Source organism: Alligator mississippiensis, chromosome 2 (genome assembly GCF_030867095.1).
Source record: "Alligator mississippiensis isolate rAllMis1 chromosome 2, rAllMis1, whole genome shotgun sequence".
Classification (NCBI taxonomy): Eukaryota; Metazoa; Chordata; order Crocodylia; family Alligatoridae; genus Alligator; species Alligator mississippiensis.
Genome location: NC_081825.1, coordinates 166,917,908 through 166,940,807, shown reverse-complemented (window position 1 = coordinate 166,940,807; position 22,900 = coordinate 166,917,908). Strand labels below are relative to the sequence as shown.

General features: G+C 42.6%; 1 protein-coding gene across 1 annotated transcript in view; it reads right to left on the bottom strand.

Annotated features, from left to right (window-relative positions):
* The window catches only part of ADAMTS3 (ADAM metallopeptidase with thrombospondin type 1 motif 3), a 284,076-nt gene that overhangs the window by 11,917 nt on the left and 249,259 nt on the right, over positions 1-22,900 (bottom strand). Inside the window, exons 12-21 of the mRNA XM_019493535.2 lie at positions 22,149-22,294; positions 21,045-21,220; positions 15,641-15,774; positions 15,001-15,124; positions 10,382-10,462; positions 8,595-8,758; positions 7,772-7,937; positions 6,192-6,324; positions 3,011-3,218; positions 1,366-1,483 (exon numbers count right to left, since the gene is read on the bottom strand). Of these exons, the coding sequence (XP_019349080.1) occupies positions 1,366-1,483; positions 3,011-3,218; positions 6,192-6,324; positions 7,772-7,937; positions 8,595-8,758; positions 10,382-10,462; positions 15,001-15,124; positions 15,641-15,774; positions 21,045-21,220; positions 22,149-22,294 (1,450 nt within the window). The remainder of the gene's footprint in view (positions 1-1,365; positions 1,484-3,010; positions 3,219-6,191; positions 6,325-7,771; positions 7,938-8,594; positions 8,759-10,381; positions 10,463-15,000; positions 15,125-15,640; positions 15,775-21,044; positions 21,221-22,148; positions 22,295-22,900) is intronic.

Genomic DNA, 22,900 nt, shown 5'->3' with positions numbered 1-22,900 from the left:
TCAAAGGCCGTCTGTCTTAAGTCTAAAAAGGTTGAGAATGGCTGGCTTAGAGTATGGCCATGGAGACACTATCACTGCAGTTCCAGGGTTAGCAGGTGTGAGAAGGAGCAGGTGGGTGAGGCATGCTTCAAAAAATCTTTTGGGGGGAAATGGTACAAACATCCATAGCATCCTGATTTTCCAGAGTTCTGAGCACCTGTGCCACCTCCTGATGTTAGCAGGTGATGAACGCTCAATGCCCTGGGGAAAAAAAACTGGCCATACATACATGTTTATGGAGGCTAGACACAGACTTTAGACACCCATTACGCACGCAAGGACAGTGCATGCTGCTGAAAAGTGGAGCCAGGCCACCCGAAGCCGTGCTGCAGGTACCAGTCAGGCTCCGCCCAGCAGGATCATCACTGCTGCAGCCCCAGGAGGCCCCCAGAATCCCAAACAAGGCTGCTGGTGCTGGGCCAGCACAGTGCTAGCCCCAGACTCACCCACAGCTCCCAGAGTAACTTGCCACATGCCAAAATGTGCATGGCACAGGCGCTCCCCAGGGACAAGTAGCTGCAGTGCAAGGTGTGCTGCTGCTACTTGTCCACAGGAAACCAAATGTCTGTGCTTATCTGGACACAGTCTAAGTGTGTTCTTTTGCTCTGTGATTCAGCAGTTATGTCACTGATGTGCAGAATTAAAAGCTGGGTTGACAGATCTTTCAAATGAAATATAAATTTAGGTCAGAAGTGAAGGGTGCAATCTCCAGAATGAAGCTTGAAAAGTACTGGTTATTTACCACTTTGCAGCACCACAATGCCTAGGATGGGCCTAAGCTTGGTATCCAAAATATTATTAATGTCTACTCTCAATAGACGCAGCTTTATTTACATGGCACAATGCAGATGTATTAGTGGTGCACAGATAAAAGATTTTCTTGGCCGATACCAACAGCCAATTATTAACCAGCCGTATCGGCTGATACTGATCTGACAGCCACTTTGATTACATGTGATGCCAGAGGCTGCTGGAGTGTGCCAAGAAAAGGCTTGTCAGTACTTTAAAATGTACTGACATAAATAAACCTCTTTTTTGGCGCATTCCAGCAGCCTCCTGTGTCAAATGTATGGGGGGGGAGTGAGGGGCATCAGCAGGACAGGGGGCGGGGGGGGAGGGGGGAAGCGTTCATTTTAACCATGGATTTGGGGGGTTTTATCAGAAAATTTGCAATATTTTATCAAGGGAAACCAGGATCCCCATTTATGACACCCTAGCTCTTGCCACCTCCCCACATATAGCTGTCACCATGGTATTTAGGCATCACAAAATTGCAACAGAAACTGGCACTCTCATGGCCTCATTGCAGCTATATCAGACACTCACCATTGCAGGGAGCAAGTTTACAAACCCTCGTTGACTCAGGTTTTTCTCCATTACACTGGTCACCAGCCCGACATATGATCTGCCTGGTTTCAGTTCCTTCCCCACAGGTCACAGAGCACTACAGGACAGACAAGGTGTTTTACTGTGATGGTCTGGGTTCACAGCAGTGTGTGACATGTTGCACATACTGTTACAAAGCCTTTGGAGTCAAAAATAACCCAGTTTTGCTGACTTTCGATGCATGTTGCAAATTCCATCCTTTTATTTGCTTTTTGGGGAGGCTGAGTTTGCCTGAGGGATAGTCCTGAAGAGCAGGCCTTTCTCTTCAGTACTTCCAATATTTCTTGTTGATTCAGTGCATGGATTTTGCTATGCAATGAGCTATTTACTGCTGCCCCAGAAACAGAAAGGGTCATATTAAGATTCTTGGAGAGGATGGATACTGCTGCTCTGATTTGACCTTTCTTTGCGGGTAATAGTTTGCCCCAACCCATTACCTGGTTCAGCTTGCTTCCCTTTCAGTGCTGGGTACTGCATTGCAGATGGGGGTGGGAGGAGAGAGAGAGATCCCACAATTTACTGGTACCTAATGGAGGAGCAGCAGACCCCATGAAGTTTGCTTTATGCATCTATGGCCCCCTCTACATATGCAGATAAAGGCATGATTACACTTAATGCATGATCCTCACAATCGTGCATCCTGCCATGCCATGGTGCATGGCAGGTTGCATAATTTTGGGATCACGCTTTGGATCCAATCGTGCTTTACTGCCAGCGCAGGGACAGCCCAATCCTGGCCTCCTCCTACACTGGCAAGAAGCAGGCCACCATGCCTGGGAGCCCTCTTTGCTGAGGGGGCTCCCAGCCACAGGGGCCATGAACAACTGGGACTGAGAGTCCTGTACCTGATGGGGCTCTTGGTCACAGCTATGTAGGTTTCATGCACCCCCAAGCTTCGTGGATTGTGGCAGCCATGATCCCCAGGGTTGGGGGATTTCAGGCTGGGCATAGTGCACTCTGTGGCTGGGAGCCCTGTCAGCTGACAGGGCACCCAGCCTCAGAAAAGAAACTGCTACATGTGCAAATTAAAGCTTGACAGCAACCAGCTATAAAGTTAGTATACATTTTCAAGGTCTAATATTATAGCTGGTTGGAGCTTTTTATTGTGACAGCTACTTTGCATGTATAGCTCATCTAAAGGGAATTGTGCAATTAACCAGTTAATTGTGTGATACCTGTAATGTGTAGAGTGGGCCTATGATAAATGGTCTCCATTAACTGTGGTGTCTGAGCTCCTCACAATTTTTTGAATGTATTGATTCTCATAACATCGCTAATATTCCCATTTTACAGATGGAAATTGACATCCCAATTTTTTTACATTTTTGCACTAATTTCTGGAGAAATTTGAAGAGCCCTTTCCTCTCCCTGGACTAGAAATGTCATGACATAGTGCATCCAGGTCACTGTGATAATTTTTAAATCTTTGAAATCCTATAAGATGCAGTCAGAGACCTTTAATCCAAATACAGCATTTGCACAGATATATGGCACCAGCAAAATATACAACTATTTATTTATTGCTATGGAAATGTCTGTCTGTTCTAAAAGATGTAGAGACAATAACATAATTCTGCCTCCCCACCTCAGACCAGGGTCCAGTTTTCCACTGTGCAGGGCAGAGGATCCTGTTACATGGCCTGCGGCTCTCAGGGCGATCGCCACTACAGTACTTGAAATGAATAGAACGGTTTGCACCATCATGAAGAGGTTGAATACAGCGCACAGTACGGATCTGGTAACCAGAACTCCCGCAGGTCTTTGTACAGTATTCCCAATCTTCTGCTACCCAGCTGCATGGTTTAAATATGAAATAGTCATACTATGGTTAGTCTGTTCATCCACAGCGCTGTCTAGTAACAAACTAAATGATTACAAATTTAGGTTAAAATAAAAACACTTGCTTTTTACAGCACTCAATAGAAAAAGCAGTGTTTTTCACCACCATTACAAATGATTCAGATCATCAAAAATCTGATGAAAGAAAAGTCATATTAAATATACACTTGTAATACAGGGCTAGGGACAGACATTACATATAAAATAGTGAAAGTGATCAGAAACATGTTAAACCTGTAACAGAACATAAGTTCAGTGCACATAAACTAGTTTCAAAATGGCTGAAACTGGTTTAAAATAAACCTGGTTGAATGTAGCATCAGACCTAACTGATTTGGGTCAAACTGGTTTATGCAAAGTCTGTTCCAGACCCCTTCCTGGTTTAAGTTAAACCAGAGTCCTTCAGCACCCCACACGCTTTGCAGCTGGGCTGGGCTAGGCCGCGCTCTCTGCTCCAAAGAACAGGCAGGCCCCACCCCTCTTACCCCTAGCCAGAGCTCCAGGGGAGACTGAAGGCACAGCAGGGTCTGCCTGGCTTCCCTCGCTGCTTGCTGCTCAAGCAGAGATTCCCCACTCCCTCCCTCCCATCTCCCATAGCCCCACGGACCGTAGGCATGTGGTACATTAGCTAATGCTGAGCGGAGTCTGTGTCTCCAATTTAACTGGGACAGACAGATAGAACAGTGTCCACTTAGGGCCTTCTGGAGCTAATTAACAAGGCAGCTGGTAATGTCCTTCCCTTCCTGCCTTGGAAAAAGCTGTTTAAGAAGAACTTGAACTAATGTGAGAGTCTTTGTTTTGCTGATGGGCTGATAACACTGGTTTTATCAGCCCCCCTACTGGTTTGCAGCCCTGTCAGGTTTGCAGACAGATTTTCAGATAGGGAGAGGCAGATTGAAAAGCTTAGTATCATCAACAGATGTATGCACTGCACATCCCCTCTTTGCCTCAGAGTGTTAGCCTGGGGCTGGGGACTGGCAACACTCCTGCCCCTTGAGTAGTGAGCAGGGGAAAGTGTGAGATGGCGCAGGCAGGGTTGGGGTTTAAACCCCTCCCTAAGCAAAGCACCCTGCCCAGGTCTGGCCACGCCCCTCCCCAGCTCAGCACTTCGGAAGGGAAGAGAGGGCTGCTCTAGTGCCCCCTGGCTTCTAGCCTGAACCACTGCAGGTATGTGCCTGCACTTCTGGAATGAAAAGGGAATGTCTATCCACCTCCAAATAGGTTTCTGCTTTGCAGGTTAGACTAACGTGCAAAGAACGAATCAATTCAGGCTTAGCCTTTTTAAATGTCTGTCCCTATCCCATGAGTGAAATTCATGGTAGGTTTTGGGGCACTGCCCAGATACTTCCAACAAAATTTAATGGAGAATGATTTTTTAAAGTAACCTTTAATAATCCTCTGCATAATTCCATGTGACATCTGCAGCTTTCTTTTAGCTAGTAGTTCATTTTAAGTTGGTTTCATCCCAGGTAAGTTCTGTGGGACCTTCCCAAAAGGGCTAACCAAGCTTGTATGCCTGCAGCTTGTGCAGATGTAATCCTATCTAGTTTTAAATGAGTTAACTCCTTTATCAACAGAAATGAAGCCACAATGGGCCAGACATGGGGCAGGCTTCCAACTCAAATGTGGATCCATCTCTCAGTCAGGTTTGCATGGACTTCCATGTCACCATCTTCACACAATTAGAAATATACAAGCTTGCCTGCCTAAGTGACCTTGGATAGGTTTACATGACCTGCAGTCATAGAAGTATCTGCAGTTTATGCCTATTTAGAAACTGTGTTTTCTTTTACTAGGATTGTTTTGTTTTGAGTATTTGTGAAATAAACTAGTAGCCCCTATGATATTCACCCACAGACAGAGGAGCTGCACAAGATCATCACAAGGAGGACCTAGGACCACAAGCTAGAGATGAATCAACAATGCCAACAATGAGCCAACAGTGTCCTGTTGTTGTAAAAGAGCTGGCAGCATACTGGGTTGTATTAACAGGAATGCCACTTGCAAATCAAGGGAAATGATTCTTCCACTCTATTCAGCACTGTTGAGACCTCACTGTCTAGTTTTGTGCCCCACAGTTCAAGAAAATGAAAAAAAAATGATTACAGAGGGCTTTCTTCATAAGTTTTTTTCTAGACTAAAAATCTGAAAAAGAGAAAAGTACAGGTAAGGGCTCAAGGGAAGGGATTTGATAATGGTCTTCAAATACCTAAAAGGAGATTATAAAGAGGATGAAGATAGAACTTTCTTGGTAGCTGTAGGGGACAGGACTCAGGGCAAGGGCCTCAAGATACAGCAGAATAAACTTTGGCTGGAGATTATGAAGATTATGAGGATGATTATGTGGATGGTCAAGCACTGGAACAGGTTGCCTACAGAAACTGTGGATTCTCCATCTCTGGAAATTTTCAAGAGGAAGTTAGATACTTAGCTGGGATGGTGTACTCAGGGATATTCATGGGGTCTGGAACAGAAGACCTCATGAGGTCCCTTCCACCCCTACTTTCCTAAGATCCTCTGCACTACACGAATCCACTTTATCCCAGCGGGCTTAGTGCTGACCCTTTAACAAGAGTGAATATTATCCAGAATAAGAAAGCACTTTACTACTATCATGCCTTAACCCTGAACTGAATGGAGCATCACTGTGTAGGACAGGAGAGAAGGAAAATGCACAGTCCCTGCTCTCACAGCCTTTAGCCTCTGTATGGAGAGTCCTAATGCTGGTGACTATTAGTACCTGCTATGCTTTTGGGATGAAAGCTGGTGTCCAGTAAGAATGAGGCCATCAACTTTTCTTATATTGATGGCAAACAGGCCAGGAGGTTGGAACAACATTCTGCACCTACTCAGCAGCCCATAACTCAGACATGTTGTGGCTCTCAACTCTATTAAATATGGTAATTTCCTAATGCTGCCATACTTACAGTGGCTGGGTACATTCCTGAAGATTGCACATTCTGCGAATAGGCTTTGGCTTTTTGCTGGCTTCACAGAAGCTGCGATGGACCATTTTGTTATCACTTTTCCTCCGGCACCCGTATTTTGTATATTGGAAACCTTGAAAACATTTCAGAAAATCACTTCGTGCAAAGATCCATTGAAAAAGATTCCAGGTCTTCTAAGACACTTTTTGTTTAAAGATATATTTCTCCCTATTTAATGATTCTACATGTGAAAGGTATTTACATTCTCTTTAAATACTAATGCTGTATATTACAATATCAATCATAAAATGATTCGGGGATACAAAGTTCAAAATAACTGAACAGTATAGACTGAGATATACTAGTAAACTTATGGATGAATGCCATTAAAATCAGGGTACTGTCATAGATTTATGGTCTCTAGAAGGACCATGCTGATCTTTTACATCATACAAACCACATAATTTTTCTAGGGGATTATAAAGGTGAAGAAAGGAGAAATGATTTACCCAAGATCATATGTCAGGTTGGTGGCTGCAGTAGTAATAGAACCCATTTCCTAGTTCTCAGTCTAGTTCTCTCCATGCAGGACAGCACTGACTACTCTTTCACTGTCTGTGGTGAAATACTTTGCCATTTATGAACATATAGACAGTTGGCCATGTCAGTCTAAAGTCATACCTTACAGGCTGTTTCAGAGAATGAGTTGTTGTAAGCAACAACCTACTTTGTTAGACTGTTGCCTGTGAAAGCTCATTCCTCTCTGACCTAGTTAGTGTCTAAGGTGCCACACTGCCCTACCTTGTGTCAGCCATTTTTGGTATTTCCTGTTCTAAGTATCAGGAGTATTGCAAATACCCTGACTGAAGTCAATACAACAAAGAAATAAATGTCATGATCTATAGTTCCTAAACTGATCATGTATGCCACAGGTTTGGGGTTTAGATACCTTAAAAGTATGTAATTTTCTCAAGGTAGTGAAACACTTTCTGACAAATCAGAAAGAGTTAAGCTATACCACCCTATGTATTACAAAACTGAGGTATTCAAAATTACTTGTCACTCTTGGAAATGTCCCCCAGTGACCAGTAAGCGACTTGGGCAGGTCCCCCCTGTGGCCAAACTCACCAACCGGGTGGGAGGAGGGGAGGAAAGTCCCCTGCGACTGATCGCAAAGCAGCTGTGGCACTCCCCAGCTGGTGCTCGCAAGGGAGGCACCAGCGCTCCTGCCTGCCCCCCTTGCCCATTGCCTAAGCAGTGAGCGCAGCTTCTCAGGGGGTGCATGTGCACCCCCTAGGCATCGCCACTGGGCCCAAATACTCAAAGATTTCAAAAGCAGCCAGTGTTATGCAGCTTGTAGCAGGGGTTTAGGTTGTAGCTGTGTTGGTCTAAGGATATAGGCAGACAAGGTTCCTTGGGTGAATTTGATATCTTTTATTATTATCTTTATTATTATTTGGGTTGGTCTAATAAAAGATATCAAATTCACCCAAGGAACCTTGTCTGCATGCATCTTGTATGCTTTTTCATTTTTTGTTATTTCCCATTAATCACTAGACATTGTTCCTTTGCCTGTTTACCTCCACCACAGGGTTTGGAGCACTGAGACCAGCTCTTCAGTGCCCACTCGAAAGTATCTATCTCCTCCTGAAGTACATTGTTACTGTTGATCATTGGTACTGAATCCTCATGAATGATGTATTTATAAGTCAGACTAGACCTTGTGTCGTTCTCTTGAGGAATGATCTATTGAAGATAAAACATTAAAAAAGGCATGACACCAGAGCACATATTTATTCTTTCCAATGTCAGCAAATTAGCACCTGGAAATGTAGAGTTTCTTAGATTAACACAAGCTGTGCTCACTGATCAAAAACATCATTGATCTTTCTCATTTATATTTAGTAAAATCAGTAAGATTGACACAAGAAAAATATTTCACTAACAGCCCAAAATGAGATCTCTAACACAGGAGCAAATCTGGAACCTTTCTAGCTTTGGATTTTAGGCTGGATTGTTCTGTGTAGCTTGGCTATGCCTTGTGGCCAAACTCATACACCCTTCTGGAGGAAAGGGTTCGTCTCAAACATGGTTCTAACAAAGAGCCCTGATGAGGATGCAGTGGCCCATGATACTCATGGAAACTGTATCACACCTGTAGTTAGCATGATACTGCTGCATGAATAGGAAAGTGTTTATGATATTTTAGAATAGATACTGAACTTTGGCCACCAAAGCAAAATTTTTCTCCAAACTTGTTCCTCTTCTAGTTTGTATGGACAGAGCATAAGGCCATCAGACAGTTCTTACACATGCAATGTATACTGGGGGAAAAAAAGGCACGGTGATATTTTATCCCAGTGCAAGCAACACTGATCACACACATGACTTTACATAACCTACCAATACAATGACAGCATCATGCAAGGGCCCATCAGTATGAAGTGTTTCTATGTCATCCTCTATGTTGTATTCCCACTCCACACCAAGATCGATGAAGGATCGTGACTTGGCGTCCTCTCCTTTGCTGTTCAGAATATAGTGTCCTGTAGCCTGGTTCTTAATAGCTAAAGAGAGCAAAAACAGTGGCAGTTGTGCCTCGTTTTAAGAGGGAGTCTGTCTTCTATTCTGATTTTTTTTCTAAACTCACAACAAAACTAAATTACTGAATTCACATCACTATATGTACGGCAGACTCTCAGCACGATGTATTTATTAGATCTATGATGTCACCCTTTATTGAACAGTTACGCTGTCAGGTAACTTTTGACCCCAAACAGTATTGTACAAATTTAAGTATTTAAGTATTGTACAAATAAACTTTAACAAACCCTCAAACCAAAAGAAATGGTCCCATATTTTGAAACAGATTCTGAGTTATTTTTTGGCAACAAATGAAACTTTCACTACAGTGTTTGCAACCTAGACACAGCAGCATTGTGTAAAGCTCTGACCCAAAACCCACTGAAGTCAATGAAGTCTCCCTTTCACTTCACTCAGTTTTGGATCACAGGTCTTAATGTATTAGGAAGGGGCCTATGACTCAGTGAAAAATGAAACTGGTAGTCTTTTTTACTGTCCACTGCCCAGACCAGTCATGACATCAGAGCGTGTATTGAAGATGGCCATCCTCCATGTGGCACAGTGCTCCCTCAAGGGCCCAGCGTGCCTCAAAGGCGGGCACTGCCCGCCAGAGCACAGCATGCTCAAAATCCAATGAGAGGCGTGCCTGCACCAGGAGCCCGAAAATTCGCAGGGCATTGTCTGAGTTGGTCCTGGCAAGCCAGTTCTGGCAGCTCTTGAGGATGGCCATCTTGGCCCGACCCAGTAGAAAATTGGCCAGGCAGACAGCGCCCTGCTTGGCCGCCCGGTACGGGTAGGAGCACGCGTAGGTCTTCTCCGAGAGGCTCCTGCCCAGCGCCTGCAGCAGCAGCTTGAGGGTGACAAAGAGCGGCCACAGGCAGGGACAGTCGAGGAAGGTGTGAAAGAGGTCTTCCTCAATGACCCCCAGGCAGAAGGGGCAGGCCGTCGAGGTGGCTGGGTCAAAGTGGGATGCAAATGTGCCAGTGGCTAGGATGCCATGCAGCAACCGCCACTGCAGGTCACCAGTCTTCTTGGTGGTTGGCTTTTTTCCCTCCCCAGGAAGGAAAGAAAGAAAGAAAGTTGTGTCTGCCAATGTGATCAAAGTTCCATGTCCGGTAACTTATATGGAGTTCACTTTACCCCCTCAGTCTCTGACCCATGCAGGCACAGTCTATAATCTCACTCTTGGGCTTCTTGACATATATTTTCTGTTCAATATAGTAATGATAGTTTTCAGTAGTTCATACTGTGGTGTTTGATTATCTGGAAAAACTGATTAACAAGAATGATGCTGACACTACTTATTCTAGATAATCGATACTCTCCTGTATACTGGCTAATCGTCATCAGCTCATGACTCTAGAAAATTCAGACAAGAAGCAAACATATTTACTAAATTTGTGTTGTAGGACTCAGTTCTGTGAATGCAGTAACAAACGCAAAAAGGAAGATCAGCAAAGTCTGTAGCAGGTTACAGTCTTCCAGCACAAGGATTCCATTTAGTTTGGTTGTTATTTTATTTCTCAGGTTCTTTGATGCATGGCTTATTGATTCAAATTAACCCTCATGCATACAGCCAAACCTGAGGAAACAGAAAAAAAACTTACCAAGAATGTGAGGAGAAGCCTCGTCTTCTTGGATAAACACATGTCTAGCACCATGAGGGATATCAAACATCTTAAGGTACCCTTTGGCATGTGTAGTGGTCATTGGAGAAAAGAAAGGGAGAAACAAAAAGCAATAGCTATGGTTAGTAAAGCACTACATTATCCATCTCCTACTTGCAGAATAGGGCATCCATAAACCTAGAAACAGTTTCACCAAGAAACTGAACAGATAGGTTTGTAACACATTCCATTATATTTTTTCACTTTTTTCTCCTTTTGGGGGAAAAAAGAGAAACTCATTACAAACCTATTACCCAATTACTTGTTATATTGACTGAAAGCTATACAATTAACAATTCAGGCAAAAATATATGTTTCCTGTGTTTCTCACACTTAAAACACACAGCACTACCTGTCATCTACCTATCAGCCACAGCTGAAGACTTCAGGTTTACATAATTTATTGCAAGGGGGTCATCTCTTATTGTATATTTGCTTAACTCTCTCAAACATAACAGTATATGAAGAAATGTGGAAACAAGCCATCATAAACTACTGTCACAAATCAGTAAGGAATTATTTACATGGGAAGTTAAAACCAAATTAATTATGGTTATGAATTTAAAATGTATTGTTTAACGTACATTAAAACCCTCTATGCAGTAATTGCCTACTTTTGGATTAGGGGTAATTAGCTCTCCAATACTGAGAGCAAAAAGCTCTTTCCAAAAGGACTGTTCATATTCTGAACTATTACTATTTAAATGTGAACCACAAATTAATGGTTTAGAATATCATTTTAGCAGGCAAAGTAATATTTTTTCCATCAAAGGGAAAAAAAACATTTATGGAAAATTATTTCTATACTTCTGGCCACAATAATTTTGCACCTCTCCTAATGACAATACTTTGGTAAGGACTGAAGTGAACATTTTTTAGCACATTTAAGAATGCCAGCTTTTAGATATTTTAAAGCACAGTATTTTCATATTTCTTGGTATATTTTCATCTTGAGATAGGTATATTAAACTAATAAAATCTTAGTGCTAATATACAGCATTTTGATAAACTCTTTTATTTTAAAAAATGCTGTACTAACATGTCTCACTCTCACATCCTGCTTGTAATATGAAATCTATACATTGCAGTCCTCTTGCAGAATCAGCATAAACTGATGGGGAAAGAATTAGATTCTCCTTTGTATTAAATAACAACAAGATTGATAATTCATGTTTGATGATTCGGCTCCAACATTTCCACTGTTGAACACAGGTTTCCCTCTTCTCTTGGCTCACATGCTGTAATATATACAGCTACTTGGAAAACTGATGAAGAAAATAAAGAGATGTGTGGCTGGCATTTATTTGCATAAGCAGTATTAGCTAATTTTTTTTTACTGGTCAAGTTTCAAACATATGAAACATACAGCTTTTGCCTGCTCTTTTGCAGTACCTGTAAAAGAAAAGCCAGAAATTAGAACTGAAGCAAGTTCTGGGTTGTCATGGATGCCCATCTTTCTGCAAGTGGGTAAAACTTACCCAGAATATTTTTAGACTCCTTTGTTTCAGAAAGGGAAATATTGCGAGCTCCTTTGGGCAGCGTGAATGCTCCTCTCGTCTTCCCTTAAATAGAATGTCTTTAATTAGTGTTCTGGGAGCCCAGTCTTCCTGTTTCATTGACTACATTTTCAGCCAGATGCATTTTACAAATGCAAGGTACAAATTACATTTTTACATTATTTGCACAAAATGAATTTAAATCATTATTGTTAGAAATAACTGGCAAATTTTAATAGTCAATGAAAGTAAGACTGAGCATGAATGGGGAAAAAAGTCAGGTAGGCGATTTTAAGTTTGATACTTGCAGATTTCATTTTCCAGCAACTTGATTTCTTTTTGGCACCTCTTGCTTAAATGTTTCCCTGTTGGAAGAGGTCAATTATTCCGTTTAATTATTATATTTCCAATATTACTGTAAAGCAATAGAAGTTATGTTAGCACAGAATCATTAGCTTGGAAAGGACTGATTAAGAACTGCTCTTTCTAAATCATCTCCTAAGGCTACTGGTCATTTCCAAATGAACTGAATTGCAGACTTTTGGAATACTGAAGTGCTACTGGTTCCAGAAATAAGCATGATTACGTATATAGCTGCAATCTGCTGTTTTCCATCCCTGTCATAAATAAATTTCCCACCTAGGACACCACATAGAGCAGCAGCCAGGAAAAAAGGTGTAGAAACCAACAAGATTTTAAAAGATCATGTATTTTATAAGGAGCTTACAAGTGAATAACTCAGTTGGCCTGAAGAATTGGTAGCAATAATTATATTCCCAATGGGCTGTGGTAGTTAATAAATATTTTACAGTGGAATCCGTGTAGTGTTTCATTTTTATGCATTTTAACTTCTTTTTTTGCTAGGTTTAATCTGGTTTTTTATCTACTGATGGATTTTTTTCCAGTCATTCATGCTGTTGTACACCTGGATAGCACCTCTCGCTGCTATTAATACTATTTGCAGCTATGCAAGTTAAATTGCAGACACACAACTACTGACTTCTCCTTCAGCTTACTTTCTGCTTCAGCCCAAGCCCCTCTAAGATGTACAGCAAGTACCCTCTTGCATAGTTGTTTTCCACAGTATGCCTGGGAGACAGATCCTTGTTCCATTTCTCTATAGTCTACATTACCATTAGCAGTATGGATAAGATTTGCCCATCAGTGAACAAGTTTTTTTTTTAAACCATAACAAACAGCTTTGAAAAGCCTGAACATGAATATGCATGCACACATATGTGCATGTTACAAAATATAGTTCTAAAACTACATACTCTTCATATCATTTTGTACTCACATTTCCTTTTTTAAATCTTTAACGTGTTGTCAACTTCATATGAATGTTCATAATTTCAACCTCATTTTGATGCCTTGGTAAAAAAAATTAACCATTTTGGCAAATGCTTGATATACCTCTATTTCCCTGAGTGTACAACACGGTTTCATGTACGCAGCAGGCCTCATCACTTGCTATCATTATGCTAGTCAGCAGTGCTATAAAATGGCATCCCCGGTTAAGTGCATTGAGACAATGCTGCCAGTAGACAAACACAATTGTCATTGACTACAATAGGGGGTATGCTTAAGTGCTGAGAGGTACCGTTTGACACACTATTGATCAAGGGAGGGTGTTTAATATAATACTCCATCCATTATGGCAACAGTTAACTGATGAGGCTAAGATGTTAAAAGTAGTCTAGAGGATTTGAATTCATTATCATTACCATTATTTGTAACTCTCCCCCACCTCCCACCCCAAAATAAGATGCGCACCTTTTGTGGGGAGTCACAACAGTGGGGGAGGAGGGAAGAGCAAGATTTTGGTTAAAAAGTGTTTGGAATCAGCTTCTTCACTTAAGATGTACACCCCAATTTTAGATTGCTATTTTTCAGGACAAAAGGGAGCATAGTATGTAAATAAATAAAGTAGTAAAGGTGAGTATGTGGCTAAATCTCCTGGGCCACTTTTAAAATCTGAACCTTGACATCTTTTCTGTTCAGCTAATAGAACCTCATGTTTCAACTACTTGTTTTTAAACATATAAAACAATTAGAATGAGAAGAGGATCCCACTAAAAAAACATTTATGTCTAGCTCTCAAGCTGCAAATTTACTTAAGACACAAAAATAATTATATGATTGCTGATTGCATTTTGGTTGGGTGTTTGTTTGTTTGTTGACCTAGGGATTTTAATTTGGGAGTTTACAACACAAAGCCAAATTAATAGACATAAAGAACAAATTCAAAGACATATATAACAAACATCAAACCTTCGACACAGAAATGTTTTCACTAGCAATTTAAAGAGAAGGATGTGGAAAACATAAGCCACCAAACAAGATGACTCCTTCAGAGGTGTTAAAATAAAATATATGCAATGCATAGTGCTATGAAAGGAGGGAAGCAGGTATAAGAGGTATAACACCAACACTGAATAAAATACAATGAATGACTAAAATAGCATTTTTCAATCCCTGACTCAGTGTTCAGAGACTGAAGAATACTATGAACGGAGGCTCTTTAAGACCCTGCTCCTGCACGGCTGACATCAGCTGGACACAATTTTTATTGAGGCCGTGGTTTCTACAAGGGTAAAATGGACTTAGCTTATATTTACAACCCCTTTTAAGTCCCTTTATATTGCCATGGTGGTAGCAAAGAAGCCATTGTTTTAAAAAAGTAACTGGTGGCAATTGATATAAAAATTGCAGGATCAGGCCTCAATCTGATGACTAAAAATGAAAAAACAAAAGCAGACAGAGGGACTTAGTCAATTCCAAGTTTCATTCTGTATAAGCAAATGTGCTCTACATAATGTTGTTGGATGTCCTAGTTTAGCCAAATTCTCTTACAAGGGGTCCTTCAACAAACAGAAAACAAATCCTTAATATTTTGTTGTTATAAAAGATATGCAAATTCTTCATTATAGATCAAACAATTTTTGTAAACAATCTTCCAACTTTGGTTAAGCACCTTCTGACCAGTCCACATTAACAATAAATACAACACAGCATTAACGATAATATGGAATATATCTTGAAGCATGAAAAGGCTAATCCTACCAAACTTTTTAGGAGTTCGAGTAAAGGTCCCTTTTACAGTTCGGCAATGCGAGTTATCTCCACCACAGACTCCACATTTATCTTCAACTTTATTGGAACCAATTTCCTTGTCACAGCCCACTTTCTGCAGACAGAAGAGTAAAAGGAAGGGGGAAGGGTTGTTTTTTGGTCTCTTACAAATGTAACTGCAGAAGAAAAACTCATAAAAATAATTCACTGTGAAAATTTCACCCAGCCAGATGTATTTTAAGTGTCAGTTACTTGAAAGACTGCAGCTGAATAACAGTTTTAGGGAAAGAGCTAAGAACAGATTTGTGCATTATACTCACATATGACATGACCCTTTGCAATTAATTTGCCAAAAATAAAAAAGCAGTAGAAGCAACTAGCTTTGAGAAAGGATTACTTAGAAAAGCATGGTACATGTCAGTAATACATCTGTACTGTGGTTATAACATTTGATTTAAAAAAATTAGGAAATTGTGAAATACAAAGTTTGGCAAACATTTTTTTGTAAATGCTTGCAAAAACCTCTCTCAAAATATTTGCTGAGTATTTGTGAACAACTCTATTGACGATTATTAACCAATATTGTGCAGGCAGGAAACCAATGCCAAACCTTAAAAAAATGATCACTCACCACGCACTCTCCACGCACACAAATACTGTATGGATCTTTATAAGAACAGCGAGTCCCATCATGGGCCAGTTGTTTCACATAAGCTACATCCCCTGTTTCTTTGGATTGGCAGTAAAGGTGACATCTTTTATTGGCTGCATAACAGGAAGAGAGTTAACAGCATGCATTTCAGTAACACAAGAGCGTTGAACAAAAACAGTTTTAAATTCAAGACATATCACACAGGGACACTGTCTGATAGAATACAACAATAAAAACACACATGTGAAATCTAGTCAACCTCAAAACATCACAGAAATCAACTTCCTTTGAAAAGGCATTGCCGAAGTAAGTCTAAGAAGTAACTGTCCACTCCAACTCCAAAGGGGAACCGAGTCTGATGTGGGAAACTGGTGAATGGTAGAATAATGTAGGCTGGGATTTTGAAAGAACCTAAGGGTGTAAGGTACCCAAACCCACCAAACTTCAATTGGACCTAGTCCCTATCTCCCTTAGGTTCCTTTGAACTAACAGTCCTACCTATACTTCCAGATCACTTAATCAAAGTTCATATTTGTGGCAGGAAGGGGTACTCCCCCAAAGGGGAACCCAAGGGTAGGGGACCCTAGAACTTTCCCCTCTGATATCTGGGTGCAACATCAGAACCTGGTGAAGGCTGGTGAGCTCTCCTGTGTCCCTACAGGGAAAGCAGCCCCTGGATGGCAGAAAAAACAGCCGTGATTTGCAATTCCTGTTTGATTTGTATTGGAGGACACCCAGGAGCCAGCCATATAACTGGAAATCCGGCGCGGATAGAGGAGGAGAACAGAGCAATGGGAGGATGGTGCACAGAGCCAAACAGCTGAGAGGTAGGCAAATGCCAATAAAGCTGGCGAGGGGAGAGCCTCTGTGATCTGGGAGTTTGGAGGACCACCCGGCAGTAGGTACCTGACTCCCTGGGGAAGTGGTGAGGAGAAGAAGCCCCAGGATGCCTTTACCAAGCCAGGTAAAGAAAGGGAGGACTTATCCCACTGTTCACGCAGGTTCCTATCCTGTGTACAGGACCTCCATCTGATGCAGGAGGTACATGGTCCCACTAGGGGGAATGCCTTACTGGACCTGGTATTGAAACAGGGGATGACATGGTAGGAGACCTACAGATCGGTGGTCACCTGGGGGACAGTGATCACCAAACAATAGAATTCATCATAAGATGTTGAGTAGGTAAGGTAACTAGTAGGGTGAATGTGCTAGACTTTAAGAAACCTGATTTCAAGGAACTCAGGCATTTAGTCAAGGACGCACTGCAGAGTAAGAGTTTTGAAGAGATGGGAGCCCAGGAAGGGTGGCTGTGCCTTAAGGAAATGATCCTTCAGGCACAGAAGGAGACGATCCCGATGCGGGGGGAAAGGGGCCAAGAGGCTTCCTTGGCTGACCAGAGAAATCCAGAGCAGCCTACGGGCAAAAAGGGGGGCATATAAAAAGTGGAAACAGGGAGAGATTACTAAAGAGGAGTATACCTCCTCTGCTCGCGCTTGTAGGGAGGCAGTTAGACAGGCCAAAGCTACCATGGAGCTGAGGATGGCATCCCAAGTAAAGGATAACAAAAAATTGTTTTTTAGATATATAGGGAGTAAGAGGAAGGCCCAGGCTGGAATAGGACCTCTACTAAATGGGCATAAGCAATTGGTGACGGACAGGGGGGACAAGGCTGAACTCCTCAATGAGTTCTTTGCCTCAGTGTTCCTAAGTGAGGGGCAGGACAAGGCTCTCACTGGGATTGTAGAGAGGCAGCAGCAGGGCACCAGACTACCAAGCATAGATCCTGAGATGGTGCAGAGTCACTTGGAGGAACTGGATGCATTTAAGTCGGCAGGCCCGGATGAGCTCTATCCAAGGGTAGTGAAGGCACTGGCTGACGTAATTGCACAGCCACTGGCAGGAATATTTGAACACTCATGGCACACGGGCCAGGTCCTGGAGGACTGGAAAAGGGCCAATGTGGTCCCCATTTTCAAGAAGGGGAGGAAGGAGGACCCAGGCAACTACAGGCCAGTCAGTCTCACCTCCATCCTTGGTAAAGTCTTTGAAAAAATTATCAAGGCTCACATTTGCAAGAGCCGGGCAGGAAAAATTATGCTGACGGGAAACCAGCACGGGTTCGTAGCAGGTAGATCATGCCTGACTAATCTAGTCTCTTTTTATGACCAGGTTACAAAACACCTGGACGCAGGAGTAGGGGTTGACGTTGTTTACTTAGACTTCAGGAAGGCCTTTGATACGGTATCCCACCCCATACTGGTGAACAAGTTAAGAGGCTGTAACTTGGATGACTACACAGTCCGGTGGGTGGTGAATTGGCTAGAGGGTCGTACCCAGAGAGATGTAGTGCATGGGTCAGTATTGACCTGGAAGGGGCAGTGGGGTCCCACAGGGCTCGGTCCTTGGACTGATATTCTTCGATGTCTTCATCAGCGACTTGGACGAGGGAGTGAAGTGTACTCTGTCCAAGTTTGCGGATGACACAAAACTGTGAGGAGAAGTGGACACGCCGGAGGGCAGGGAACAACTACAAGCAGACCTGGACAGGTTGGACATATGGGCAGAAAACAACAGAATGCAATTCAACAAGGAGAAATGCAAAGTGCTGCACCTAGGGAGGAAAAATGTCCAGCACACCTACTGCCTAGGAAATGACCTGCTTGGTGGCACGGAAGTGGAAAGGGATCTTGGAGTCCTAGCGGACTCCGAGATGAACATGAGTCGGCAGTGTGATGAAGTCATCAGAAAAGCTAATGGCACTTTATCGTGTATCAGCAGATGCATGACAAACAGATCCAAGGAGGTGATAGTTCCTTCCTATCGGGCACTGGTCAGACCGCAGTTGGAATACTGCGTGCAGTTTTGGGCACCGCACTTCAAGAGGGATGTGGATAACCTGGAGAGGGTCCAGAGAAGGGCCACTCATATGGTTAAGGGCTTGCAGGCCAAGTCCTATGAGGAGAGACTAGGGCACCTGGACCTCTTCAGCCTCCGCAAGAGAAGGTTGAGAGGTGACCTTGTGGCTGCCTATAAATTCATCACGGGGGCACAGAAGGGAATTGGTGAGGTTTTACTCACCAAGACGCCCCTGGGGGTTACAAGAAATAATGGCCATAAGCTAGCAGAGAGCAGATTTAGACTAGACATTAGGAAGAACTTCTTCACAGTTAAGAGTTTCCAAGGTCTGGAATGGGCTCCCAAGGGAGGTGGTGCTCTCCCCTACCCTGGGGGTCTTCAAGAGGAGATTAGATAGGCATCTAGCTGGGGTCATCTGAACCCAGCACTCTTTCCTGCCTATGCAGGGGGTCAGACTCGATGATCTATTGAGGTCCCTTCGGACCCTAACATCTATGAATCTATGAATTCTTCTTGATCAGGGCATGATGAAATTAGCAGGCAGTTAATCCACCAAGTGAATGAATGGAGAATGGTTGATTACCTAGAAGGGACTGCATTTTGAGATTTGCAGTTTTTTGAAAGCGGGAGCTTTATTATGTGAGAGAATATGGCCTTTAATGACTGGAGAATACCAGGATTATCCAGTGAAACTAGTTGGACTAATTAATTTCCCTTAGTGGTCAATTAATTACGGACCTTTTCTTGATTTCATTATGTATTATTATGTAATAGCATCATGGAATTAATTGAAAGGACGGATTTCCTCAAAGACTAATGAATTGTGAACATATGTGTTGATCTCATTGTTTATCACTATTTGATTGACTAACGGAATGAAGTGGGTGGATTAACTTTTTAAAGGATTCATAAGCAACGGACCTTTTTTTTATTTCACTGATTATCATTTATTTATGGTCCATTGATTGAGCAGAGGGTTTGGTAAGCTGAACGTGGATCTGAGTTGACATCTGGCCCTACAGAATCATATTAGTAGTACCCAGTGGGCTAATATCAGAGTTGTACCATTTTGTGGGAAGTAAGTTATACATCATCATAATACTTGGCTGGCATGTGGAAGGGGTGCGAGAGGAAGTGGAGCCCCATGCAGTGCCCTTGTGTGCAATCAGAACCAACACCAATTGACCAGAAACCTTCCCATTGATTTCCAAGATCAAGGCATGGCAGGCAAAAATGGTCAGTTTCAGTGACTGGGACATGCTGAGGCCCAAGCTGTCCAACCTTAAGAGCTGACACTACAGGGGTCTGAGCTCCCATTCATTGCCGAAGAGGTAATACCAGCAACTGCATGCACAATAGTAAAACTATGACATGTATCTTATGAGGTACAAAAGTCTGAACAACAAGCCAGCTGCATTGGCAGCTACCCATCAAGGTTTGTTGTGCCTTTCATAAGGCCAGGGGTGTCAAACTCAACTGGCCCCAGGCTGGCCACCATAATGGCAGGAGCAGTGGTAACTGGAGTGGTGGTGTCAGGCAACTGCCAGGTGACTGAGGGCTGTGTTGACCAGCCTTCCCTTGCCCACGTGCTACTGAAGGCCATGTCTACTGTGGTCCCGGGATCCCAGATTCTGTGGTAGGACCCACCCGCTCCTGGACATGCCCCCAAATTCTCTGGGCTGATGGTAGCTTGGCAAGCCAGAAAGAATTGGTTCCATGGGCCAGACAGATCCAGCCTGCTGTTTGACACTCCTACATTTACCTAATAACCTTATTGTTGTCTTTATATCTCTCATTCACTAAAATCAACCAGAAGAGAGAAAATTAATGCTGTTAATGATTAAATCTGCTAGACTGAGTTCTGCTAGACTGATGGTGGGGGAGATGGGTCTCTGGAAGAGTAGAAAAATACTACAGAATTTTTAAGATTGTGCTTTTAAGATGATATGTGGGATACCTTTAGGTGGAGTTGACAAAACTAGCAATGATTAAACATTAATAATGATAGTGTTATGTTAGTCTCCTGTAGACATACTGAGGGTGGTTGGCAGACGCAAGGGGGCTAGGGAGGTCCTTCTGGTAGTGAAAAAGAAACTTGGGGCATGTAAGCAAGGTCACAGTCATGGAAGGCAAGTGAGCACTCAGCTAAGCACCATCAACTTCCACAAGCTTCCCTGAAGGTGCAAAGAGCCATAAGCTCTTTGCAGGATCAAACACTCACCAAGAAAAGGATCAGCTGGGACCTCTGTGCCCAAGGTTGAGCATGAGGAAATTATACAGCCGGTTCTCATTGATTGCACCTGTTTTTTTATTTTGGGCCATCACCCTTTCTCTGTTTGATTCCCACCTATTCCTTGCATGACAGTTACTATTTTTTGCAAGCAACACTATTCAAGGACACTTGATGTGCTATACAGCAAAGCAAAATGCCAGCAGGGCTGCAGGCCTTTTTTTTTTTTTTTGAAACAATCTGTTTTTAGATCTGTTTTTAGAAACAACATCGTTACAGAAGAGTAACTGTACATACAGTCAGGATGTTCATATGGCAACCAGTGGTGCTTGCTGTTTTGATATTCAAAATGGGAATTGCGCTGCTGACACTGCTGAGCTCTGAAATCCTCAAAGTGCTTTGGACATTCTTCTGTGTTGCAAAGCTGATATTCAAAATTCACACCGGCACAATCCTGACCCCCATTGACTGGCCTGCATCAAAACATGTTAGAAAGGCTTTAAAAAATACTTGAACCTCAGGAGTAGAGATTTGCTGATGGCATGCTCTAGTGCAAAATAGCAGTTTAATCTCAAATAAAAGTCTCATTCTACTTCTCAGAGACAAATTTACAAAGATGGGTGCAATGGGTAACCTGGCAAAAATGAAAACAGAATAAACAATACAGCCCCCATTTACACTTACAAAGCTGTATGAGAACATGGGTTGGTCAGGTGACTAGCCATGCAATTGCCCAATCTGAATGCTTGAGTGGAAGGTTTTGTAGATGCAATAGGTACGTCCATGCACGGATAACAGTTGATTTGCAATGGATTCTGCAACTGTCATTTAACAGTGCGTCTGGTAGATTGCTAAGCCTGTATTCCAACTTCTCTCCACTGCTTTGCACATTTCCTAATACTGTATGGATCTTTTTGTTATATGTGTCTGGAAATTCTACCACAGTCCAAAAATAATCCCACCCTTCCCCATGTTCTGCAAATAGTCTGGGTCCTGGAAAGAATGTAGCAAACCCTCAAGTCCACAGGTAAGCATACTGCAACTTTAGAGTCCCTCCCTAGCGCCTATGCAAACCTTGCTGTTGTGCAATAGTGGAGAAACCCCAAAGCACCCCTATACAAAGCTTTCATTTATGCCCTGAGTAAAGTCAGACACAATTACTATCATGCTGCCACAGCCTGTAGGTAGGGGTGCTCCAGTCACTATGCCCTGAATGGAGTCCCTAAGCCACTCCTGCGGGAGTTCAGCCCCCTGTGCATGAGAACCATTCTAGTCTTGCTGGACTTGAGAATTTTGGCAGGCATTGCACCCACACATGAAGGCCATTCAAACTGCAGCTCACAACCACAAAGATTCCAGTCCAATTGGGAATACGAGTTATTCAGAGACTTCCAGGCTTACATTGGATTGTTGCACTGGCGTGTTCTGAAGCGTACTCCAGTACCACATGTCCGTGAGCAAGAACCAAATTTAGTCCAGGGTCCCCAGTTGCCATCCTGTTTCAGTTGGTTCGCATTCTTCCACATACAATGGCCTTTGTAGCACCACTGAAAAATACAGTGCAAGCAAAAAAGAGAGATGAAATTACAGTTACGTAACAAGCAATGCCGTTATGGCCTAACCTGTTACCTTTACGATGGGAAATCGTACAGATGCACTGCTCTGGGGACAGAACAGAGGATGAATCAAGACTCCGACTCACAGCTCCCTGGGAAAGGAAGAGTCATATTTCCATCTACTTCTTACGTGTCTGCACTGAGTGCCAGTCCTTCTACTCTTGTGCTAGGACCTACATTACAGGCTAGCAACACACAAGCCTGCCTTATGGAGCTTAGGGACTCTCAAGCCCTTGATTTCCCTGGTAGGATTCCTGTTTGCTCCCTTTTGGTTTTGTTTTCTGCTGGCTTCCATTCAGAACTAGCTATTTTAAGAATTATGCTGCCAGATACACACCAAGGAGCAGCATAAGGCTTTTTGCTCATATTGGCCAGTTCCTATCCTCCAAATATACTGGGATAGAGGGTTAGTCATTCAGCAGCATGTTTTTGCTGTTGACAGTGACACATTCAGGTGGCATAAGTAGTCTTTTTGTGTCTCAAAGTACATAGGATTTGCTAAAGCAAACAGCTATTTTCATATAATTTTATAATTAA